This window comes from Eptatretus burgeri, chromosome 5 (genome assembly GCF_056783735.1).
Source record: "Eptatretus burgeri isolate ZD-2024b chromosome 5, Ebu_testis_v1, whole genome shotgun sequence".
In the NCBI taxonomy this organism is placed as follows: domain Eukaryota; kingdom Metazoa; phylum Chordata; class Myxini; order Myxiniformes; family Myxinidae; genus Eptatretus; species Eptatretus burgeri.
In genome coordinates this window covers 2,148,691-2,172,917 of record NC_140965.1, presented here as the reverse complement: position 1 = coordinate 2,172,917, position 24,227 = coordinate 2,148,691, and the positions used below count along the sequence as shown (strand labels likewise).

Below are 24,227 nucleotides of genomic sequence, written 5' to 3'. Positions count from 1 at the left end.
TTTTTTCATTAACAGATTCAACTGCTACATTTTTTATATTAAAGGTAATTTTAAAATGATCCTTAACTACAATTGAACGAAATGTCATTTCACCTGATATATTAACATCCTTTATTTCATCAGGATTTATATCTTTAGGGTTGTTGAAAAAAATACAAATTTCTCCTTGCATATTACAGATGGTCTTATCTTTTCTTTCTAAAGCTTCATCCATAAGGTTTTTATTTTTTGATACGTTTTCTTGTTTCATTGCTTTTTCTAGTTTTGAATATATTGCCAGAAGGAGAGGAGAAACTTTTGTTAGAGATACCTTAATTGATGTTCTTCCAGGTATACTCAAAGCCCTTCCACTGAAGTAAATTGAAGAACTCATCATATCCACCATAATTGTTTTTATCCAATAGTTGTTATATTTATCTTTGTTCAATTTTACATCCTTGACATATTTCTCAGTATCTTTAACAAATGAAGAGATTGATTGAAACTTGTCTTTTGTGTCTTGAAACATTGTATTTATTAAGTGAAAAAGTTGGAGGATAAAATGGTTTTAAGCACAGATTCACCTGTAAAATAAATGAAATTTTCATCAAGAAAATTTTAGTTTAAGCACAGATTCACCTGTAAAATAAATGAAATTTTCATCAAGAAAACTTTAGTTTAAGCACAGATTCACCTGTAAAATAAATGAAATTTTCATCAAGAAAACTTTAGTTTAAGCACAGATTCACCTGTAAAATAAACGAAATTTTCATCAAGAAAATTTTAGTTTAAGCAAAGTTTTATTATATAAATATGGTGAATACAACGTACTGCGATGTTTGTAATCACGAATATAAACATTATAGAAAACACCTCCGAACCAACAAACACACATTTAATCTATTTCATAAAATATCTCCTCTTGAGTTGGAAAGAAAACATTGTGATATCTGCTCAAAGGATGTTTTGAAGAGTAGTTATAATAGACATCTTCAATCACAAAAACACAAGAAAAATGAGTTTAAAGTAAAGGGAGACTATTATATTGAAAACACTGATGGGGGCATTTAAAGGGCATATAAAAATAAGGATTTTTCAATTTGGAGAACCCGGTCCATCATCAATAGTTGAATCAATTGAAATAGTGAAACCTGATGTTGAAAATTTTATTAAAAAGACATTAAAAGAAATGAAAACTTTAAAGTTTTATATGGGAGTGAAAATGAATATGAAAAGACAAGATGAAGAACAAACTCCTTATATGAGAACAGATCTTCATTTTATAAAATCATTTCAAGATTTTTTGAATAGTGGGGTTTATGAAGAACTATCAAGACAAGAGGAGGATGTTGATAATACAGTGGTAGGAAGTGGATTCAATATTAAAAAAAATCATCTTTTTAGATATACACATTCTAAAATCAAACCCTCTTAAAGCTTCTTCTTATATTGAATTACCAAAAGAAATAAAACGAAAGAAGGCAGTTGTTAATATTAAGAATAATGATAATAAATGTTTTCTCTGGTCTGTTCTTGCTCACTTTCATCCACCAAAATGTAATTCAGAAAGAGTAAAACAATATATGAAATATGAGAATACCTTGGACATTAAAGATTTTAAATTCCCAATGCCACTAACAGATATTCCTAAATTTGAGAAAAAGAATAATCTTTCTATTAATGTATATGCATTAACCGATACAAACAAAGTTCAAATATTAAAAATTTCAAACAACTATAAAAATGAAGAAACACACATTGATCTTTTATATTTTAGTGTTGGAAAGAATTCACATTACACATACATCAATAATTTATCAAGATAAATCTCTTCTCAGGTATTCAGAACAGCAAACAAAATATATCCTTGTAAGCGATGTCTTAATTCATTTCATACAAAAGAACGATTAGAACAACATTCAAAATAGTGTAGTAATCATAAATCAGCTGTAATTACAATGCCTAAACCTGGTGAAAAGATTTCTTTTGAAGATTATAATAAATCTATCATGCACCCATTTGTGATATACGCTGATTTTGAGTGTATCCTTAAAAAAGATAAATACTGCTTCTCCTAATCCAAAAGAATCATATACAAATAAATATCAAAAACATATTCCTTGTGGTTTCTATTATATCAAATCATCTGTTGGAGAAAAGTATAATAAACTTGAACATTATAGTGGAAAAAATGCTTCACAAGAGTTTGTAAAACGATTAGAAAAGGATTGTATAAGACTAACTAAATTAATGAAAGAAACAAATGAACCGATGAAATTAACCAAAGAAGAAAAATGAGAATTTAGAAAGAACAATATCTGTCATATTTGTGAGGAGGAAATTGAGGAGTCTAAAGTTAGGGATCATTGTCATCTTACTGGTAAATATAGAGGTCCCGCTCATTCCTGTTGTAATCTTAATTATAAATTACCTTCTTTTATTCCAGTCTTTCTTCACAACAGCACCAACTATGATACACATCTATTTATAAATGAACTTTCAAAAACACCAGGGAATATTTCTGCCATAACAAACACAAGTCAAAAGTATATTTCATTTACAATAATGATATTCACAAAACCTATAACTCGTATTCGGTTTCTTGATTCTTACAAGTTTATGGGAACACCACTTGCCAACCTCGCATCAAATCTAAGCTCCACGGGCTCTTTTCCAAATCTTAATTCATTCTTTCCAAAAGAGGAAATTCTAACTAAAGAGGAAATTCAGATTAAAGAGAGAATTCAAAGTAAAGAGGAAATTCTAATTAATGAGGAAATTAATGAAGAAATTCTTACTGAAGATGAAATTCTAATTATACAGAAAATTCGAACAAAGAAGGAAATTTTAACTAAAGAGGAAATTCTGATTATAGATGAAATTCTGATTAAAGAGGGAATTCTAACTAGAGAGGAAATTGAAACAAGGAATGAAATTCAAAGTTAAGAGAAAATTCTTACAAGTAAGGGAATTTATCCTTATGGTTATATGGATTCATTTATGAGATTTAAAGAAACACAACTTCCTTCAAAAGAAAGTTTCTATAACAACCTTTATGAAGAAGAGATAAGTGATAAGGAATATAAACACGCACAAGAAATTTGGAAAATATTTAAGATAAAGAACCTTGGAGAATATCATGATTTGTATCTAAAAACAGATGTTTTATTGTTAGTTGATGTGTTTGAAGCTTTTAGATCACTCTGTCATAATAAAAATTGTTATGGATTAGATCCTGCCCACTATTTCACAGCTCCTAGTTTAGCTTGGAGTGCAATGTTGAAAATGACAAAACAAGATATAGATTTAGTCAGTGATGTAGATATGCTTTTGGTGATTGAGAAGTCTAAGAGAGGTGGAATATCACAAGTATGTTCAAAAAGATATGCTAAAGCAAATAATAAATATCTTCCAAATTATGAGAGTGAAAAAGATAGTAGTTATTTGATGTACTTTGATGCTAATAATTTGTATGGATGGGCAAAGTCTCAATCTCTGCCTTATGGTAAATTAGAGTGGGTGCAAGAAAAGGATTATGAAAAGGCTTTGATGAATATTGTTATTTCTTCTCAAGAGGAATTGAATGAGGAAGAAGAAGGTTATTATTTTGAAGTTGATTTGAGGTACCCGAGTGATCTTCATAATAAGCATAAAGATCTTCCTTTTGCATGTGAGAAAGAAACCCCAAAGAAAGAATGGTTCAGTGATTATCATAAAAGTTTTAATATTAAAGGCAAATCAACAGAAAAGTTATTAACAACATTCTATGATAAAGAGGGATATGTTTTGCATCAAAGGAACTTGAGACAATATTTATCTGCTGGGTTGAGAGTAGCTCAAATTCATAGAGTTTTAAAATTTAAACAAAGTCCTTGGATGAAAAAGTATATTAAATTCAATACAGATATGAGAACAAATACAAAAGTAAAATTTGAAGGGGAATTCTATAAATTGATGAATAATGCTGTCTTTGGAAAGACAATGGAGAATGTTAGAAACAGGCAAAACATTAGATTTGCAACATCTTGGAAAGAAGCTTCTAGATTGATAAATAAACCAAGTTTTGAGAGAGAAGAGGTTTTTTCAGAGAACTTTTCTGCTATTCATATGAAAAAGGAAAGTATTGTCATGGATAAACCAATTTATATTGGAACAGCAGTTCTTGATTTATCAAAGATATTGATGTATGATTATTTGTGTAATGATTTAAAGAAAGAGTATGGTGAAAATGTTTCATTGTTGTATATGGACACTGATAGTTTTATTCTAGATATAAAAACTGATGATGTTTATAAAGATATGAAGAAAAACATTGGAGTATATGATACAAGTAATTTTAGTAAGAAGAGTGAGTTATTTTCAAAAAAGAATGAAAAGGTTATTGGTAAGTTTAAGGATGAGTTGGGTGGAAAAGTAATGAGTGAGTTTATTGGATTGAGAGCAAAGGCATATGCTTATAAGTATGGTGATCAGATTGATAAAAGGTTAAAGAGAATAAAGAAATATGTAATAAAGAAATCAATAACTTTTAGAAATTATTATAATTGTTTGATGAATAAGAAAGAAGAATATAGGAAATTGAATACAATAAGAAGTTATAAACATAAGATATATAGTGAAGCAGTAAATAAAAAGGCATTAGGAGCCTTTGATGATAAGAGATTTATTTTAGATAAAGGAATAGATTGTGTTCCACATGGATATTGTATGATAGAGTGTATAAAATAGATTGTGTTCCATATGGGTATTGTATGATAGAGTGAATAGAATAGATTGTGTTCCATATGGACACAAGTTTTAACGATGGGAAGATGGGTTAGGGTTTTTAAGGGCTACCGCCGCATTTTTCACAATATATAAATGGCCAAACCAAGTATTAGTCAAACTAAAGAGTGGAGAAAATCTCAGTCTTGGTATATAAATGGAAAACATAATGAATGTGAAAAATATCAAATAAGTCTTATTGAAAAAATATCTAAAACAAAGGTAAATAAAACAAATATGCGAATCAATTTAAAAACCAATAAGTTAGAGGATGTAAAGAAAATAATAACTATCTTTGAATGGACTGAAAAATTTGATGGTTATCAATTGAACAATGGAAAAATAATTTACTACAATCTCAAAATGATATGCAACTCAGGAGGTGGCCAGATGAGATCATTAAGAGAAGTTTATCATTTCGTAATGGCACAAAAGGGGTATCTTAAAAAATATAAAGATTCAAATGTTTTGTTTTTCAATATTTTAGATGGGGATTATTGTGCAAAGAAAATTAAACTATTGAAGGAATTTGAGAATGAACAAATGTTTATAGGTTCAATGAGTGAGCTAAACAATATGCATCGGTTATTTGATAAAGAGTGTCTCGGGGCTTAGACGTTTCAGATATTTCTTTCGAATCACCTTTAACAAATCTTTATCTTGTTGTATGGGTTATTTGAAAAAAGTGTCCCCAGGTTAAAAGGGGAGACAAATAAATATACCTTGGGATAAAAAGGGGATTTATTTTTTTAGGGGAAAAAAAGAAAAAATTCATGGCTGAAAATCCCCCATTCATTTACATGGGGAAAAGTGAGCCAGAACCAGTATTCTTACCCTACTCACAAAGGGCTTTAAACACTTTTAAGCTATCTGTTGTATGCAAATCATTGCACACTTTTGATTTTCTTGTATTGTATATAGCAAGCTTAGCTTGTGAAAGGAAAAAAATGAATTAGGATTGCTGTTGGGGAGTTGAAGGGCATACTCGGGCCAAAAATAAAGGTTGGAAAATCAAAATTACTAGAGAGACATGCCAAAAGCATCTTCAGGAAAACAAATAAAGGGGTTAAACGGTTACAGCGTATATACGCATGAGGTAGTGTTTCGGTTTGTCCACAGAAGGGACATTGCTCACTCTTTGTTTGTGAAAAACGATGAATTCGAGAATTTGTTGGCAATACCCAATGTGCGATTCTCCATTGGAGATCTCCAACCCGTTTTGGTACAGGCTGTCTTTAGTACCAATTCCAAATAGGATAAAGGGGAGGGGTTTTTGGTAAGACTGTGACCCATCTACAGGATACGGGGGAGGACAAAGAGGGAAAAAGGACTTTTAGGCATTGTATGTTCAGGGTTTTTTGGTTATTCCCAGAAAAGGATCGATATCAGCCAAAACCAATAGGTTCTGGACGAGTAGAGCCAGATAGATAAAGGTTTGGGAAAGGTGGGGAAAAAATCAGAGGTGGGTCTGGGAGGGTTTTTTCCAAACATTTTTGTGAGGCACAGTAGGTGTGTAGTTCTGATTTCAGCACGCTGTCCACTTTGCGACATCATCTAATGCCAACCTCTGTCGCAAGAGCAGTGGCACTTAGCCACCTATCATTGGTGACATTCTTCAAGTGGCACACTTTCGTTATTGCATTGTTTGTGAAACGCTGAATGAAAGCATTTTCCCCTTCATTGCCTTCAAATAAACTCTTGTGAAACAGTGGCTCATTGAAGAACATGGGTTCAGTGTGGGTCGAGGGGTCACGACGGCAGCCGAAAGCTTGCCATGCATTGAGTAGGCTTCGGTAAAAAGCAGGTAACTCAGAGAAATCCATCTTGGTTGAGTCCATCAAGAACAACTCTTGTGCAAAGTTCAATTTTCCAGCTTGTCGGAAGATGCAACTGGTGATTTGTCTCCAGACCAAACAGGGTTCATACAAGAAGCGCCATACTGTTCACAGCCAGAAAGCCATGATGCGGCACTTGACATTCACAAGTCCTTGGCCACCTTCAGCCACTGGTAAGTTCAGCATTTGCGGTCGCAGCTAATGCTTTCCAGACCAGAAGAAACGAGTGATACATTTCTGTATGTTGTCCACGATGTCTGCAGGTGGCTGTAGGGCAAGAACCTTGTACCATAACGTTGAGGTGACCAGAATGTTGATGACTAATACCCTGCCTTGGTAGGACAGTTGTCAGAGTAAACTCTTCCATTTCAGTAAGATTAGTTCCATGCGTGCCAACAAACCTTCCCAGTTATGCTTCACAAAAATCGCCCGGACCAAAAAACACTCCCAAGAACTTGATCCCGTCACTTTTCCAAGAAATATTCCCAGGGAGACGAGGAGGGAGAGGAAAAAAGGGGGGGTGGATATAGGACAGGTAGAGGGTTGGAAGCCACAGTGCTGTTGTTTTCGCCAAATTTATTCTGGCTGATGATGCTTTACGAAAGAGATCCAATGTACTCGTCATCTTAACAATGTCTTCTGCATGATTTATGCAGACACAGAAGTCATCTGCATAGGCGATGCTTTTTAAGGGATTAGTTCCCATAGTGACACCAGATAAGGATTTATGAAGGGTGTTTCAGAAGGGTTCAAGAGATAAAATATACAAAATTCCTGAAAGAGGGCAGCCCTGCCTTTCCCCTCTCCCAACCCCAAATGGGGGTACAAGTTCATTGTTTATTTTTAAAATGGCCATTATGTTTGAATAACATAACTGTATATGTGATAGAAAGAGGGGGCCAAAACCAAAAGATTTTAAAACTTCAAAAAGGTATGTGTGAGAAACACAGTCAAATGCTTTCTCCTGGTCCAAGAAGACCAGGCCACAACTTCCATGATTTATCTCACAAACATCAATTACATCTCGAATAGCAGAGATACTATCCTGGATATTATGCCCGGGGACACAGTAGGTTTGGTCCATATGTATAATATATTTTAGTAGAGGTGAAATCCATAAGGCCAAAGCTTTAGAGAGGATTTTATAGTCCACAGAGCAGGGACACTGGCCTCCACTGTGAGATGAGCAAGGGATTCCCTTTTTAAGGAATCATAGTTACCACAGCTCTTCTGCAACTTAATGGGAGTTCATTCTTCTCCAGGCTCTCTTGGAAGACCAAAAGCAATTCAGTTCCAATCAGGTCCCAGAATTTTTTGAAGAACTCTGCTGGTAGACCATCCAGCCCAGGTGATTTCCCTCCATTCAGGCTCTTAAGGGCAACAGAAAGTTCCTCGAGTGTGAGTGGTGATTCTAAATCCATCTTTTGTCTGGGGGATAGAACACCGATACCATCCGCCAATTGAGAAACCAGTTCTAAATCAACATCTTTTGCCTGGTAAAGTTTAGAGAAGAAAAGTTTTGCGTCGTTCTTAATTTCTACCGGGTTAGTCGTGACCGAGTTATCAGAAATGTTTTAAAGCAGAGATTAGGGAATGAGGCGATTTTGATTCAAAGTCAAAGAAAAACCGGGTTGGGTTATCTAAGAGATGAAGGTGTTGAAAGCGTAATCTCGTTTACGCTCATTGGGTATGGTTGGTGATTATACTATTGAGAAGAGACCTTTTCTCATGCAGTCTTGGTTTTTGTTGGGGTGCAGGGTGGATTTTTAGGTTGCTTTGAATTTGTAGAATTTCTTTCTCCAGTTCTGCTTTTATTCTGCGTTCTACTTGTGTATTTAAAGAGCAGAAATGTTGACAGAAATTTCGAATTTGGACCTTTATGTTGTCCCACCATAACCGCTGGTCTTTAAATTTGGACTTAGCACCTATTAAATTGGACCAAACACTTTGAAAGGCACTATTAAAGAGGGGTTGTCTAATATGGAGATGTTAAGTTTCCAAAAAGAGTGGCGATTTTGAGACGACCCTATTCGGTAGCGCGTGATGATAAGGTGATGGTCTGAGAAACCAGATGGAGAAATTCTCGTGGTAGGTGAAGGGTTAATAAGGGGTGAGTTTATGTAAAATCTATCCAGCCGGGCAAGGGCCACCTGATTGTTGGCAACTTTACTCCAAGTAAACTGATGGGTGTTTGGATTTTGTCTCCGCCATATGTCTTGAAGACGAAAATCCCTTATTACCTTTTCGGAAATGGTATTAAAAAAAATCATTAAAAAAGAAAAAGATAGCTCCAGCAGACTATACCGCTGAGGTTGTTTGCATTGATCAAATACTCCCGAAGAATACTTGACCGAATCGGGAATTGATTTTTTAATAATTTTTTTCGTTGCCCGATTTGAACGAAACTTGATGCTGCACTCCGCAGGAGAATTGTGAGTAAGGTGGCCCTAAAATGTTTGCGCTATCGTGTACCGTTTTGGCTGTATTTCGGGAACATACATACATACATACAAGATGAGAGTTTTATTAATATATATTTCAATGGGTTAAAATATCTTTGTATTTACATTAATTAATTATTTTCATGTTCATGAACTTGTCCAAAATGACTGATGCTTCATCAAAACAATTGTTCTTTCCAGCCTTCTTTCTACCGAACAGCAATAAGTCTATTAAATAATTGTGACGTGTCATTTGGAAGAAAACGAACGTGTTGTGAGGATATACCTGAACCGAACTTAGTTAAACATGTACAATATGTTTCTCCTTTTCATTCTTACTTTTAGCAGCATCAGAAACTCCATAATCAAACGAGTCTGGCAAGCCAATATATACTCAATAATCTTCATTTTTTTTTGTATTCAATGGTTCATCGAAATAAGTTGAACCTTGCAAAATCATCTTTTGTTGGAAGAAATAATCTTGGAGTTAGTTTCACGCTTGGTCGAGCAGAACTCAGGAATATAAAGTTTTCATTAAATATTAATATCTTTTCTTTAACAAGATACACCTGTGCTAATTCTCCTGTTGGATTGAGACTGGCTCAGGTTTTGGAATGTGTTAAATATTAATTGTTCTGTGAAGCTCTCAAAACAACGAGGAGGTTGATTTGCCTTTCCCAGTTGTTGGAATAATGCTTGACCATCACATTCTAACTCTCCCACGTCTCAGAGTTCTTGATCCGTCATTTGACTAAAATCTATTTTACATTTTAAAGTTTATCGGGGCATATACTATCGCAGGAATTGTAGAAACAGAGGTTTCCATCATCTTTTGTTGAGGAGTGTTTTTAAAGTAGTTTTTAATATTTCCCTTGTTTGCTTTCAAACACTTCTTCACCCGTAAGTTAATGTCTTCGTTTCTTCTTTATGTCTTCCTGTTGTTGAGCAACTTTTGAAACTAATTTTTGATGTTCCTTCAAACTCCTTGCTCTTCTATTTTCTGTATTTATTTGTTGAAAAACATCCTTTAGTATCTCAGAGCAGGTCCATTGGAAAATTTTCCTTTTCTTCATCATTAAAATAGATGTGTTCAAATCAATCCTGTTCTTTAAATATTTCATCAAAGTCTTTATTCGCATTCATTCAAGTTGTAATTTATTATTCACCAATAATACTACAATCCTTGCTTTTCATGCACTTGCATTGCGTTTCTTCATCAACATCAAAACCAAACGAAAAAAATCTGAATTCCAGTAGCACGCAGACGTTTAATAATTTCTCATAATACCTCCACCACCACCAAGGTGGATTGGAGGATATGTTTTCACCCGTCTGTCTGTTTCTTTGTTTGTTTCTGAACAAAATATCTCAAAATGTTGTGGACAGATTCGGACGAAATTTGGTAGAGAGCTTGGGCATCTGGAAAGGACGAAATGGTAAGATGTTGGTGAAGATCCGAACCAGGATCTGGATCCGAGAATTTTAAAAGTGATTTTTCACCATTGAGAGATAGGCCTGAAAACGGCAGAAAGCAGGATATCTCAAAAGGTTGTGGACGGATTCGGACGAAACTTGGTGGGCAGGTTGGGTAACAAGGAAGAAATGATTCGATTTTGGTGAAGATCCAAATCCAGATCCGGATCCGAGAATTTTTTTGAAGAGACTTCACCATTGCATGATAGGGCTAAAACAGTATATACAGTAGCATGATATCTCAAAAAGTTGTGGACAGGTTGTGTCTGTAATAAGGAATAATTTATTCCATTTTGGTGAAGATCTGAATCCGGATCCAGATCTGAGAATGTTTTTCAACCATTCTTCACCATTGAGTGATGGGGCTAAAATGATATATAGCACGATATCTCAAAAAGTTACGGACAGATGACAAAACTTCGTGGATGAGTTGGGTCAGTGACAAGAACAAGTAAGTTCAAATCTGGTCCAGTTCCAGATGTAGATCCGGCCTATCAATGGTATACAAAACGTAAACTGTTCAGCCTGGCGGAGGTGTGCACTCAACCTAGTACCGTTCTAGTTACTTCCGCCACCGAAGGTGAAGGAGGTTATGTGAAAACCATAATTATATGTTAAACATGCTGTAAGAAAGTTACACATTAATCCCACAGCATAAAAAGTACAGCATTACAACGCTCAGCTAATAGTCAGCAAACCTTTCAGCTGTCAAATCTGAGTTTGATCCAAAAAGAAAAACTACCGTTCTGGTACAACAAGGGAAGGGGAAATACATGTTTGAATGTGATGTCTGGATGTCCCACTGAAGAAAATAAACATCAAACAACAAAAGATAAACTCACCTTCACAAAGGTCTGGTAACCCTCGATGATTCCTCTGTATCCAGTGCACCTGCAGAGGTTACCTGGGGAAGAGTAAGAGAGACCCAAATTTTATTACACACACAACTCATGGAATAGTTGTACAAGAAACATCAGTTTTAAGGAAGTTTGATGCCAACAGTAATACCGAGGGTAACAGATGGACAAAGGATATAGATTTTTTCGTGAAGTATGGAGGTTCATGGACGGCCAATGGATAGGTAGCGAGAGATTTGCAAGAGAGCCCGGAGATTAGTGAGGACATAAATGTTAATAGATACGAATAGGAAAATAAATTATGTGGCCGAGAGGGTTTGCGGCGTCACAGATTTCTACAATCTCTCGTCTGATCTTTCTCTTCCAACCTCTTCTGCTTCTCACAACCACCAGGGTGAATGTATTCTTCCATAAATTCACACCGTTACCCTTCTTGGCTCGAAGCTATCGATTCATTCTGCTCTTTTGCTCCACTCGTCAGACCTACAGAATGTCCACTGATACGATACGGTCCTTTCATCCTCAATCCTCCAGTCTTTCCACACGGGCATCCATGTATTGCATCTTTCGAGAGGAAAGCATATGACGGTGCAAACACAGTAAGGGAGCATGGTGAACGATTAAAAAACAATTGGTGCAATGGAAACCCATTTTGCAATCCTTCATAAAGATTTTGTACTGAATTTAATAATCATTAAAACAGTCGTTCTCATTATTAAATAAATATTTGCCTTGAAATGCCTCGGAAAGCTCCTGCTGGTTTGGTTCTGGGTTGCTCCTCAGCAGGGAATACATGGACATCACAAATCCCGGAGTGCAGAATCCACACTGTGAGCCATTAAACTTTACGATCCGCTCCTAACGTGATGAAACACACACAACATAGAATGGGGTTTAATAGCACACAGGTCAACTTACGTCGAAATACTTTAAACAAAGAGAAAATAACTGAATCATTCTTGCCATCTGGAATGTTCAATGCCGCTAACATTCTCATCATTGCAAAAATACAAATGTTTGTCAATAACCCCCGCTTGCCCACAACAGCGATTCGATTTCAACACTTTACCTGAAAAATTGGCTTATAATGATTTTATGGAATATTTTTGATTATATATATCCATTGGCATATATCTGACATAATCTATCGGTGGCACTCCTCACAATATGAACTGGATGTGCTCCACAAAAGTAGAGTGGATCGTGAAAATGGGTCTCGAGAAAAATATTTTCCATAGATATGCTTATTATAATAATTATAACTCATGGACCGATGTCTGATTGTTGGTTTGTTCCTTGGCAAAAAATTTTTCACCAAATATGCTCATCTGTTGTGTTTGTTTGTTTGTCTGCGACACAATTTTTGGCCACAGTTTTCAAGCAATCATTCCGAAATGTTTTTGTGAAAGAAGGTGACTGGCATTATATAATTTTGTTGATGATCTGAATCAGGATGCGAGAATTTTTAAAGTGCTTCTTCGCCATTGAGCGATCGCGCCAAAAACAATATAGAGCCCAACATCTCAAAAGGTTATGGACGGATTCCGACGAAACTTGGTGGCCGGGTTGGCAGTGCCACGAGGAAGAATTGATTCAATTTTGGAGATCCGAATCCAGATCCGGATCCAATAATATTTTTTAATTCACAAGTGATTCTTCACCATTGAGAGAGAGGATCAAAAACGATGTATATAGCATTATATCTCAAAAAGCTTGTGGACGAGTTGTTGTTTTTTTGAACAACAAGTCGAGGCTCGTGTAAGAGCTAATACACAGAAATATATAACAAGGCAGGAAACAAGAGGGATGGGAGAGGGAAGCACAAAATAGTGGGGAACAAAGAAAATAGGATATCTGTGGAAGGGAGAGGGATGGGACGGGGAACACGGGGAAAACAAGATGGACATTACAGGGACTTTCAGAAAGGAAAACAAGAAAACAAGGAGGTGGCTTTGGGGTAGATTAATGGGGGTAGCATATCTAAGATCAAGATTTTGGATGGGGGAAGAGAAGAGATAGTGGTGAACAGCTGTTTTGAAGAACGGAAGGGAGGAGTGGGATTGAGGAGAGTGTGGGAGTTTGTTCCAGACGTGGGAAAAGAAAGGAATGAAAGAGTGAAGGTGAGCAGTGATTCTTGATTTTGGTAGTTTTACCAGAAGGGGATTTTTGGCAGATCTTAAGTGCCCAGAGGAAATATGGTGTGGGGGGACAGATCACAGACATAGTAGGGGGGGAGGCGGCAGGGCCGGAGAGGAGATGGTAGAAGATGGAAAGACCACCGACCTCCCTCCGCTGAGAGAGGGTGAGAGAGGGTGACAGAGCCAAATACTCAGCCCCATCGTGGGAGACACCAATGATCAGAAAAGTCTTGGTTTCCACAGGGTGAAGTCGAGCTTGGTGTGAGCCACAAGCCCCACCCCAGAGGGTACTCTATCAGGCTGCAGATGAAAGCTTTGTATGTGGTTTGGAGCTCAGGTGGGTCGAGGAAGGACTTTGCACGATATAGGATGCCCAGTCGGTGACTGGCTTTGGAGGCCAGGTTGGTGATGTGACTTTTCCAGGAAAGATCATGGCATATAATGGGACCCAAAATCTTGACAGACAGAACTTCAAGAGGATTGTTGAGAATGTAGATGGGGGGGGGGGGGTGGTTACAGACGGTCCTTTCAGAGAGACAAGGTGAGTGTGAGATTTGTAAGGCTTGAAAGACATATTCCAAGTGTTTGACCTGCTTGTGATTTTATGCAGATCTGCAGAGTGGAGAGGCTGTTGCCCACCGATCAGAGGGATGAGAGATGGTACAGCATAGGGTGGAGTCATCGGCAAAGAGATAAAAAGGATTTTCCAGAGAGTCGGAGAGATCATTGATGAAAACCAGAAAAAGAACAGGGCCCAGAACGCTGCCTTGAGGAACTCCAGCCTGGACGGGAAGAGGAGATGAGAGAATTCTATTAAGAGCCACACGTTGACCGCGACAGGAGAGGAAGTCCACGAGCCATGAGTGGAGATTCCCTTGGATGCAATAAGAAGAGAGTGGAACATCTCTATGGAAGGTGCTGAGAGGCAATGGTGTTCTATCATTGCTTCTCAACCTGATCTGGAATCTCCATGAATATACAGCAGTCTGCGTCAGAGTGGACACCGACTTATCATCTTTCGCCACGTCTACTGGTGTTCATCAGGGTTGCGTCCTTGCTCCCTCCCTCTTCTTCTGCGCCACAGTGATTTTGGATTAAACGATGCATAAATCAAGAAAATGACCAAATACCAAGACCTCAAACGTGAAGTAAAAAGATCCTGGAAGCTGAAGAATGCTAAAGTTGTACCAGTGATGATGAAGAACCTCATCGGAATGATGATGAAGAACCTCACAGAGATATTAAAGCTGGGAATATCACTACAAACTTCAGTTGGACACCGTCCTGGGCTCAGTGATGATCCTGAAGAGAGCCCTCGGCACAAAACTTTGAGAACAGAAAACTTCATAGCTTGATCCATGAATCATGACCCCTTACTGAAATGAAGGAGGATGATTTCAGCATGTCCTGGGAGGACTCCATTCCACTTTCTGAGACCCCATATGTAGACACACGCACGCGCGCACGCACGCACGCCCGCACGCACGGACAGCCTTTCATTAGTATAGATAAAGATAGAGATGACACCAGCTGATGAAATGCCTTCGTTTTCTCCAAGGAAAATAAATAAAGGATTAATGGGTAATAGAATGTGAATGTTTGTAGCCGTCAAAGGTCGGTCAAAACAGGAAGTTATATCGCTGCTTCGTTTCAATAATTTTACAGTACTTTTCATTTCTTTATCCAGCGTGCATCCATTTATTCCATCGGAATATCTACATATACCAGACGTAAGGGGGAAACAATTGGTAATTAACAATACGGGAATGAGGTCGGATGGAGAGTGCATTGTGCTGAAAAACAAAAAACATCATTGTTGAAATCTTGAATTGTAAAATTATTTATTTAATAGATTCATGTCAAACTTTGCCCTTGCTTTTCAAAGATGACTGTGATGCATTTCCATATCAGCATGATGTCCAAAGGCCTGTATTATGACATCATGAGGCTGTAAAGGATAATTTACCAACTTGGAGTGAGTTACAAGCACATTAATGAGTTACCTGAACTGGGTGCAACCTGGTGGTTGAGTTTCCGATCCCTTCTGTCGTGATAACTGCTTTACCATGCACAGAGCAGATGGGAGTCAGACAGCTATTAACCGCATAGTGCCTGTTGGAGACAAGAGGGTTGCATCAAAATAAATGATGCACAATAATTGTGTAGAAAATATTGATGTTGTAATGACAGAATATCATGCACAGATCTACGAAAAGATATTTGTAAGGGGTGGGGGGTTCTGATAAATATTATGTTGGTGGGTTAGATGGAGGAATTTCATAGTAAAGGGAGGATTGTATAGTGTAGCATGGTCCATGGACAGGAAGGAGACATCTCGATGCAAATTAAGTCGGGAAAACTGTCAGGTGGGAGGGGGGTGGTGCTGTGTTAATGAGGTCAGGTTTAAGGCTAATTTCTCCCAGTATGTGATTGCCCCGTGACCTTTTCCTACGTTTTTGCATTTACAAGCAAGCAATAAAATAATTATATTCTTGGAACGACAACAACAACAACAACAACAACAACAACAACAACAACAACAACAACAGAGCCGAACATTTCTAAGCAGGTAGAAACTCTGCCTTCCTGGCTTGGTACCGCCTACTTGGGGGACTTGAGAAGGTACAAGAGAGCCGATAGGGCATGATCGGAGAGCAGACAGTTGGGGCGACGTATGCGGTTGAGACAGAGGGTCTCGTTTTTGCTCTCTTCTCGGCAAGACGAAATACGAGCGCAATTCTCATTGTTTGTGCTGGTGTGAATTCATTCATGTTCTCAAACAAGATGCTAGCCATTGACTCTCCGGCTGGGTCGGGAAGTTGGTACATTTCTGAGGAGAATGGGTGAGAGAGGCAAGAGCAGATAGTTGGGGCAAGGTACGCAGTTGAGAGGGAAGGTCTCGTGCTCTGGCTTCTCCTCAACACGGTGAAGAAGGCTGTGCAATTCTCGTGTTCATGCTGGGGCGAAGTTGTTCGCATGTTGGAACAGTACGCTGGTCATTGTCAAGTGTGTACATTTAGGAGAGAGAAGAATAGGAGTAAGAAGAAACATCTCAGCGATAACTCGGCATTATCCCTTTCTCCCATCGAGGAAGAAGGTGGGCCATTGTTGTGAGCGGATCCGGTGTAAACCTGGGGCTGCGAGAAGAGCAGGGTTGGCAAGTTCAAACCTGAAAAGAGACTGTACGGCGGTTTCTGGTCCCTTAATGAAGGAATACCCTTCACACGTAGTACCTCACGTAGGTATCCGCAAAGAGCGACTTGCCACCATTTTGGGTGTTGTTTCCCAGGCAGAGACCATACGGTTCAAACTCCAGGCTCCTAAAAAAAATCATCTCTGAACACACAGCTCAGTGCCAGAATAAAGGGAGGATGTTCTTATATTTTTTTCTTTCCCCTTGTCTGTTTTCGTGTCTGCATGGAGACGTCTCAAATTTAGACTTTAGTTAGCTCATGTTTCATTGCCTCATGCTTTGATTTATTTTGATTACCACGCTTTGATTCATTTCCATTATAAATATTTGATTTATGTTCGTGAAACCTTCATTTGTAAGCTCTATTTTGTTTGTCCATTAGTTGTGGTTTCGAGAAACACCCTTGTGCTTCAGTCTTGGTGAACACCTCTAGTAGTGCTTCGCCCCCTCCCGTCCTGTGCGCTCCATAATCTCCAAGGATTTTGGCTGTTCGCCTCCAAGGGAAATCGTGCGGCTGACCATCCAGGTCAGTGTTAACCGCCCGTCCACGACAACTGGGTCAGGACGGATAATTAACTGAACCGGGCGGACATGACATCTGATCTCTCCGACTCACCACGACAATTGGAGTCAGAAGTATGGGATTCAAACTCTGATTAACAATTGTTGATCATGAGTGGGAAATTTGAATCCATCAGGACCACGACATTTGGTGCTTTAGCGAGCTAAGGTTAAAAAAAAAAGAAAGAAAAGAATTGGGAATCTAAATTTTTTAACGATCGCCTCTCTTCCATTGTAGCCGAGACGTACAAATTGTATCGTTAATTGGTGTCGGGAGAAAAGAATGCTTGGAAATTTAAGGAAAATATGTTTTTTTTTCTGGGGAGATTGAATGCGTGCCAGTTGGTGGACATGCACAAGATGGCGTTTCGGTGGGAAAGTAGTAGGGATGAAGGAAGCGAGTCAGGGTGGAGTTGGTTGATAAGCATAGGTTAAAAGTTTTCCCCGTCCTGAGCGTCAGCTCCCCCCTCCACAATTGCGAGGAATTGGACATGGGGAGCGGGTGCGATGACTCTCCAGGCTGTGATGAAAGAAATGATGAGACAAAGAAATGATTTGAAGGAACAAATGAATGAATTGAAGGAACAAATTAATGGACAAAGGAATTACCTGAGTGAACAAATGAATGAAATGGAGGAGGGAATAACACAGGAACTGGGGGCATGAATTGAGGGAGTACGGAAAAGAAATAACACGAAGGGAATTGAAAACGAAATTGATGAACAAAGGAATGAAAGAGGGGAAATGGAAAAATAGATGTGATTAGAAGGACAGATTGGTGGAATGGAGGAAAAAATTGATGAACAAAGGAATGAAATGGGGGAAAAGTTGGAAGAAGAAATTGGGTCAACAAATAAAAGAAATGACAAAGTAAATGAGGACCTGGAGGGCTATCGCACCTGTCTGGATGCCAGAATGCAACAGCAGGTAGAGGAATTGGGATTTTGTAAGCACCAGGGTGGTGGTTTGGCTGAGGAGGTGGAAAAGTTGGAAACCCGTGTAACAGAACAAGAGTGGGTGTGGGTTGATAAAGGCTTGTGGGGGCCACAATTGATCGGGGAAAGGATGGATGAGATGTTACAGGAGCAGCTGAACACTATGGACAATACCATCAAGGGATAGGTGATTGAATCAAAAGTTTCTGTTATTCTCAAAGGTGACATTGATGGTTCTGCTGAACAAAGCCAATGGTGAACTTAAACTGGATTTACTGCACCTTGGCATTGGGGATGTTACTGAAAAGAGTCGAGCAGATTTGGCAGATGCAATGTTTGAACCATTTGCAGGACATGTAGTCGGAGGAGAATAACAGTAACGTTGACATGCCAAATACCAAACAAGTAGCTGATCTTGAAACAATCGAAAGTGACCTTGCTGATGTAAACTCTGGAGTGAGAATTTCCCAATTTGAATAAGTGCAAGGCGGTTTAACAGTCACAGATGGACCTCAAGAGGAAGAATAGGATGCTTGTCAAATGGACAAGTGGGAAAGTTATGTTTTCAAAAGGAATATGCAAAACCAATCCCAGAGTTCAAATCTGGATGGTAGTTGTGAGGTCCAATTGCTGACTGTTTATGAACCTTGTGGAAGTGATGCCAAGGCAGAAGGTTAGGACGATTCTCGTGCTTCTCACTATTGTAATATGGATGGTACAGCTGTAGTTGAAAGTGGATCTATAGAAATGTTTTTTGATGATTGTACAAGAGGGAATGACACATTGGAAAATGTGAAGAGGAATGACATTGAAGTTGTGAAGGTGCTGGGTGAGGAAACTGATCTTCCTGAAGCAGTGCTTCTGGATCTTGGCACTTACAAGAAGGCAAATCCAAGGCCATCTCCACTCATGGCTCACAGACTTCCTCTCCTGTCACAGTCAACGTGTGGCCCTAAATAGAGTTCTCTCATCCCCTCTTCCTGTCCAGGCTGGAGTTCCTCAAGGTAGCGTTCTGGGCCCTATTCTTTTTCTGGTTTTCATCAATGATCTCTCCGACTCTGGAAAATCCTCTATATCTCTTTGCTGATGACTCCACCCTCTACCGTACCATCTGCCATCTCTCAGACCGGTAAACAGCAGCTTCTCCGCTCACTGCAGATCTCGATAAAATCACAAACTGCTCCAACACGTGGCACATGTCTTTCAATCCTGACAAATCTCACACCCTCACTATGTCTCTCCGAAAGGACCATTTGGAACCCCCCCCATCCATTTTCTCAACAATCCTCTGGAAGAAGTCCTTTCTTTCAGGCTTCTGGGTCTCACTATTTGCCATGATCTTTCCTGGGAAAGTCACATTTCCAACCTGGCCTACAAAGCCAGTCGCCGACTGGGAATCCTCTATCATGCAAAGTCCTTCCTCGGTCCACCTGAGCTCCTGACCACATACAAAGCTTTTGTCCACAGCCTGATGGAGTACTGCTCTCCCCTCTGGGCTGGTGCTCCTGCCTCCCACCTTTCTTGGCTTCACGCTGTGAAAACCAGGGCATTTCGGATCATTGGCATCTCCCGCGATGAGGCTGAGTCTTTGGGCCTCTCACTCTCTCCCCGCAGGCAGGTCAGTGGTCTTTCTGTCTTCTACCGTCTCCTCTCTGGTCTCTCCCCCCCCTGCTGTGTCTGTGATTTGTCCCCACCACATTTCCACAGGGTGCTCAAGGTTCGCCACCAACCCCCTTCTGGTAAAACTATCAAAATCACGAATCACTGCTCACCTTCACTCTTTCATTCCTCTTTTTCCCCGCTTTTGGAATCAACTCCCTCACTCGATTCAATCCCATTCTTCTCTCGAGGCCTTCAAAACAGCTGTTCAGCACCACCTCTTATCATCCCCCATCCAAATCCTCGATCTTTTCTACCCCCGTTAATCCACCCCAAACCCAACTCCTTCAAATTCCCTGCTTTCCTTCCTGAAAGTCCCTGTGATATCCATCTTGTATTCCCCATGTTCCCCACCGCATTCCTCTCATTTGCACAGATCTCCTAATGTCTCTGTTCCCCACTGCTTTGTCCTTCCGACTCCTGTACCTCTTGTCTCATGCCCCTCCCCCCACCCCCTTGCTGTGCGTTGTGTGTTCGCTCTCATACAAGCCTCGACAAGGTATTCAAAAAAGAAAATCGGGAAGTTTATTTTGTTGAGCCAATATTTGAACAATCCCAAGAGGGATGTGTTGAGGAAGAGAGTTGCAGCGATTGTAGCTTCCTGTTGGTTGAGCGGGAGGCTCATCTTGAATCAAGCCAGGGTGAGTCAAGTGCAGGCTTTGAAGAGAAAATGCCCCCATGTGGTGTGAATGTAGATACTAGTGATGAAGATGATGCTCAGCATTTTTCATTGGATGAACTTGCAAGAGCTGAAGTACTGCAGGAATCCTTTCTCAGGTATCAGTCATATAGATTCATCAGCGGGGGATGTTGCGGAGAAACAGCAGGATGGGTTGCATGACAAAGGTGAACTTCTAAATACTGGACTTGTTGGCAATGAAAACCATGCTGAATGTTATGAGGGAATTTGTCTGTCTTCTTTCAATCCTTTTTTTTTTTACTTCTTTTCAAGCCTCGTCAATGTGTACCAAAAAAAAAAATCCAGTGGTTGAGAAGGACACTCCAAAAATTGTACCACTTGAGAAGGAGTTTGAAGTTGAGGAATGTGAAGTGGGGAGTGAACCATTGGATGATGATTGTTGGATTGGAGGCAAGAAGTTGATGGATGAGGAAGATGAGCTTTCTAAGGAGTCTGTCTGAGGTGAGCGCTTGCCAAGAGGCAAATCAGGAGACAGATTTGGCAGAACCCCTGTTTCTTTGTCTGGCTCATGAATATGCCCATAATGGAATGGTACACCAGCATAACTGGTGTACCATTCCTTCCAAGCAGATGGAAGATGACCTTGAGAAAATGAGAGGGTGAATAGAGCAGAGAAAAGGTGAGCAAGAGCAGAGGAGCAGGATTTTAGGACATGTGGGCTGATGCCGTCTAGACCGGTTGCAGAATCTGAGTCGAGGTTTGACAGCAAGCTCTTCACTTTGTCAGAAGAAAAGGACACCGAGTCCAGGGACAGTTGGGTGCAACTGGGTAAGGTGGGTACAGAAAGCGATGGGTTTTGGACACAACATTTAGAAACAAACACCGAGTTGAGGCATTCAGCCTTTTCACGTGCGGTATCAGCAGTGCGGCCATTTGAGGTAAGGGAGGGGATGGAGGGGGAACATACACCAGAAACAGATTTGATTAGATGCCACCAGGATTTGGAGGAGGGAGACAGGTTGGAGGGCCATCATGATTTCCGGTAGCGATCTGTTAAAAACCAACTTGGTTTCTGGTACCGATGTGTTACTACCAGCATGGTTTCCTGTACCGATGTGTTCAAAACCAGCGTGGTTTCCGGTACTGATGCGTTATTACCAGTTATGTGATTTCTGGTGCTGATGTGTTAAAAACCAGCGTGGTTTCCAGTACCGGTGTGTTAAAAACCAACGTGGTTTCCAGTACCGATGTGTTAAAAACCAGCGTGGTTTCTGCTACCGATGTTTTAAAAACCAGCGTTGTTTTCGGTACTGATGTTTCACCAAAACCAGCGTGGATTCCGGTACCGATGTTTTAGAAACCAGTGTGGTTTCCGCTACCGAAGTGTTAAAAACCAACTTGGTTTCTGGTACCGATGTGTTACTACCAGCGTGGTTTCCTTTACCGATGTGTTAAAAACCAGCGTGGTTTCCGGTCCCGATGTTTTAAAAACCAGCGTGGTTTCCGGTACCGATGTATTTAAAACCAGCGTGGTTTCCAGTAATGATGTTTTTAAAACCAGCGTGGTTTCTGGTACCGATGTTTTTAAAACCAGCGTGGTTTCTGGTACCGATGTGTTAAAAACCAGCGTGGTTTCCACTACCAATGTTTTAAAAACCAGCGTTGTTTTCGGTACTGATGTTTCAAAAACCAGCGTGGATTCCGGTACCGATGTTTTAGAAACCAGTGTGGTTTCCGGTACCGATGTTTTAAAAACCAGCGTGGTTTCCAGTACCGATGTTTTTAAAACCAGCATGGTTTCCGGTGCCGATGTGTTAAAAACCAGCGTGGTTTCCACTACCAATGTTTTAAAAACCAGCGTTGTTTTCGGTACTGATGTTTCAAAAACCAGCGTGGATTCCGGTACCGATGTTTTAGAAACCAGTGTGGTTTCCGGTACCGATGTTTTAAAAACCAGCGTGGTTTCCAGTACCGATGTTTTTGAAAACCAGCGTGGTTTCCGGTACCGATGTATTTAAAACCAGCATGGTTTCCAGTACCGATGTTTTTGAAAACCAGCGTGGTTTCCAGTACCGATGTTTTAAAAACCAGCGTGGTTTCCGGTACCGATGTATTTAAAACCAGCGTGGTTTCCGGTACCGATGTTTTTGAAAACCAGCGTGGTTTCCGGTACCGATGTATTTAAAACCAGCATGGTTTCCAGTACCGATGTTTTTGAAAACCAGCGTGGTTTCCAGTACCGATGTTTTAAAAACCAGCGTGGTTTCCGGTACCGATGTTTTAAAAACCAGCGTGGTTTCCACTACCAATGTTTTAAAAACCAGCGTTGTTTTCGGTACTGATGTTTCAAAAACCAGCGTGGATTCCGGTACCGATGTTTTAGAAACCAGTGTGGTTTCCGGTACCGATGTTTTAAAAACCAGCGTGGTTTCCAGTACCGATGTTTTTGAAAACCAGCGTGGTTTCCGGTACCGATGTATTTAAAACCAGCATGGTTTCCAGTACCGATGTTTTTGAAAACCAGCGTGGTTTCCAGTACCGATGTTTTAAAAACCAGCGTGGTTTCCGGTACCGATGTATTTAAAACCAGCGTGGTTTCCGGTACCGATGTTTTTGAAAACCAGCGTGGTTTCCGGTACCGATGTATTTAAAACCAGCATGGTTTCCAGTACCGATGTTTTTGAAAACCAGCGTGGTTTCCAGTACCGATGTTTTAAAAACCAGCGTGGTTTCCGGTACCGATGTTTTTAAAACCAGCGTGGTTTCCAGTACCGATGTTTTAAAAACCAGTGTGGTTTCCAGTGCCGATGTTTTGGAAACCAGCATAGATTCCGGTGCCGATGTATTAAAAACCAGTGTGGTTTCCGGTACTGATATTGTGGAAACCAGCATGGTTTCTGGTACGTATGTTTTGAAAACCAGCGTGGTTTCTGGTACGTATGTTTTGAAAACCAGCGTGGTTTCTGGTACGTATGTTTTGAAAACCAGCGTGGTTTCTGGTACGTATGTTTTGAAAACCAGCGTGGTTTCCGGTACTGATGTTTTAAAAACCAGCGTGATTTCCGGTACCGATGTTTTGGAAACCAGCGTGATTTCCGGTACCGATGTTGTGAAAACCAGCGTGATTTCCGATACCGATGTTGTGGAAACCAGCGTGGTTTCTGGTACGTATGTTTTAAAAACCAGCGTGGTTTCCGGTACCGATGTTGTGGAAACCATCGTGGTTTCTGGTACGTATGTTTTAAAAACCAGCGTGGTTTCCATTACCGATGTTTTAAAAACCAGCGTGATTTCCGGTACCGATGTTTTGGAAACCACCGTGGTTTCCGGTACCGATGTTTTGGAAACCAGCGTGGTTTCTGGTACGTATGTTTTAAAAACCAGCGTGGTTTCCGGTACCAATGGTTTGGAAACCAGCGTGATTTCCAGGACCGATGTTTTGGAAACCAGCGTGATTTCCGATACCGATGTTTTGGAAACCAGCATGATTTCCGATACCGATATTTTGGAAACCAGCGAGATTTCCGGGACCGATGTTTTGGAAACCAGTGTGATTTCCGATACCGATGTTTCAAAAAAAAAAAAACTGGTCAAAAGCACAGTACATGATGGCAAACACATGCTCTTCACTTTATTTTGTGATCTGATCAAAGATGGCCGATTGGTCGACGAGCGGCCATTTTAGTAGTGCATAAATATTGGCTTGCCCTTCATCTCCATACAGCAAAATTTCGAAAACAACCAGGGTGAGG

At 39.7% G+C, this 24,227-nt stretch overlaps 1 protein-coding gene across 6 annotated transcripts in view; it reads right to left on the bottom strand.

The window, feature by feature from the left end:
• The window catches only part of LOC147025699 (xanthine dehydrogenase/oxidase-like), a 359,829-nt gene that overhangs the window by 277,911 nt on the left and 57,691 nt on the right, over positions 1-24,227 (bottom strand). For all 6 annotated transcript variants that reach the window (XM_085880375.1, XM_085880376.1, XM_085880374.1 and 3 more), the window contains 3 exons: positions 15,491-15,599; positions 12,081-12,207; positions 11,335-11,396 (listed from right to left, as the gene is read on the bottom strand). In XM_085880375.1, coding sequence (XP_085736501.1) covers positions 11,335-11,396; positions 12,081-12,207; positions 15,491-15,599 — 298 coding nt within the window. The remainder of the gene's footprint in view (positions 1-11,334; positions 11,397-12,080; positions 12,208-15,490; positions 15,600-24,227) is intronic.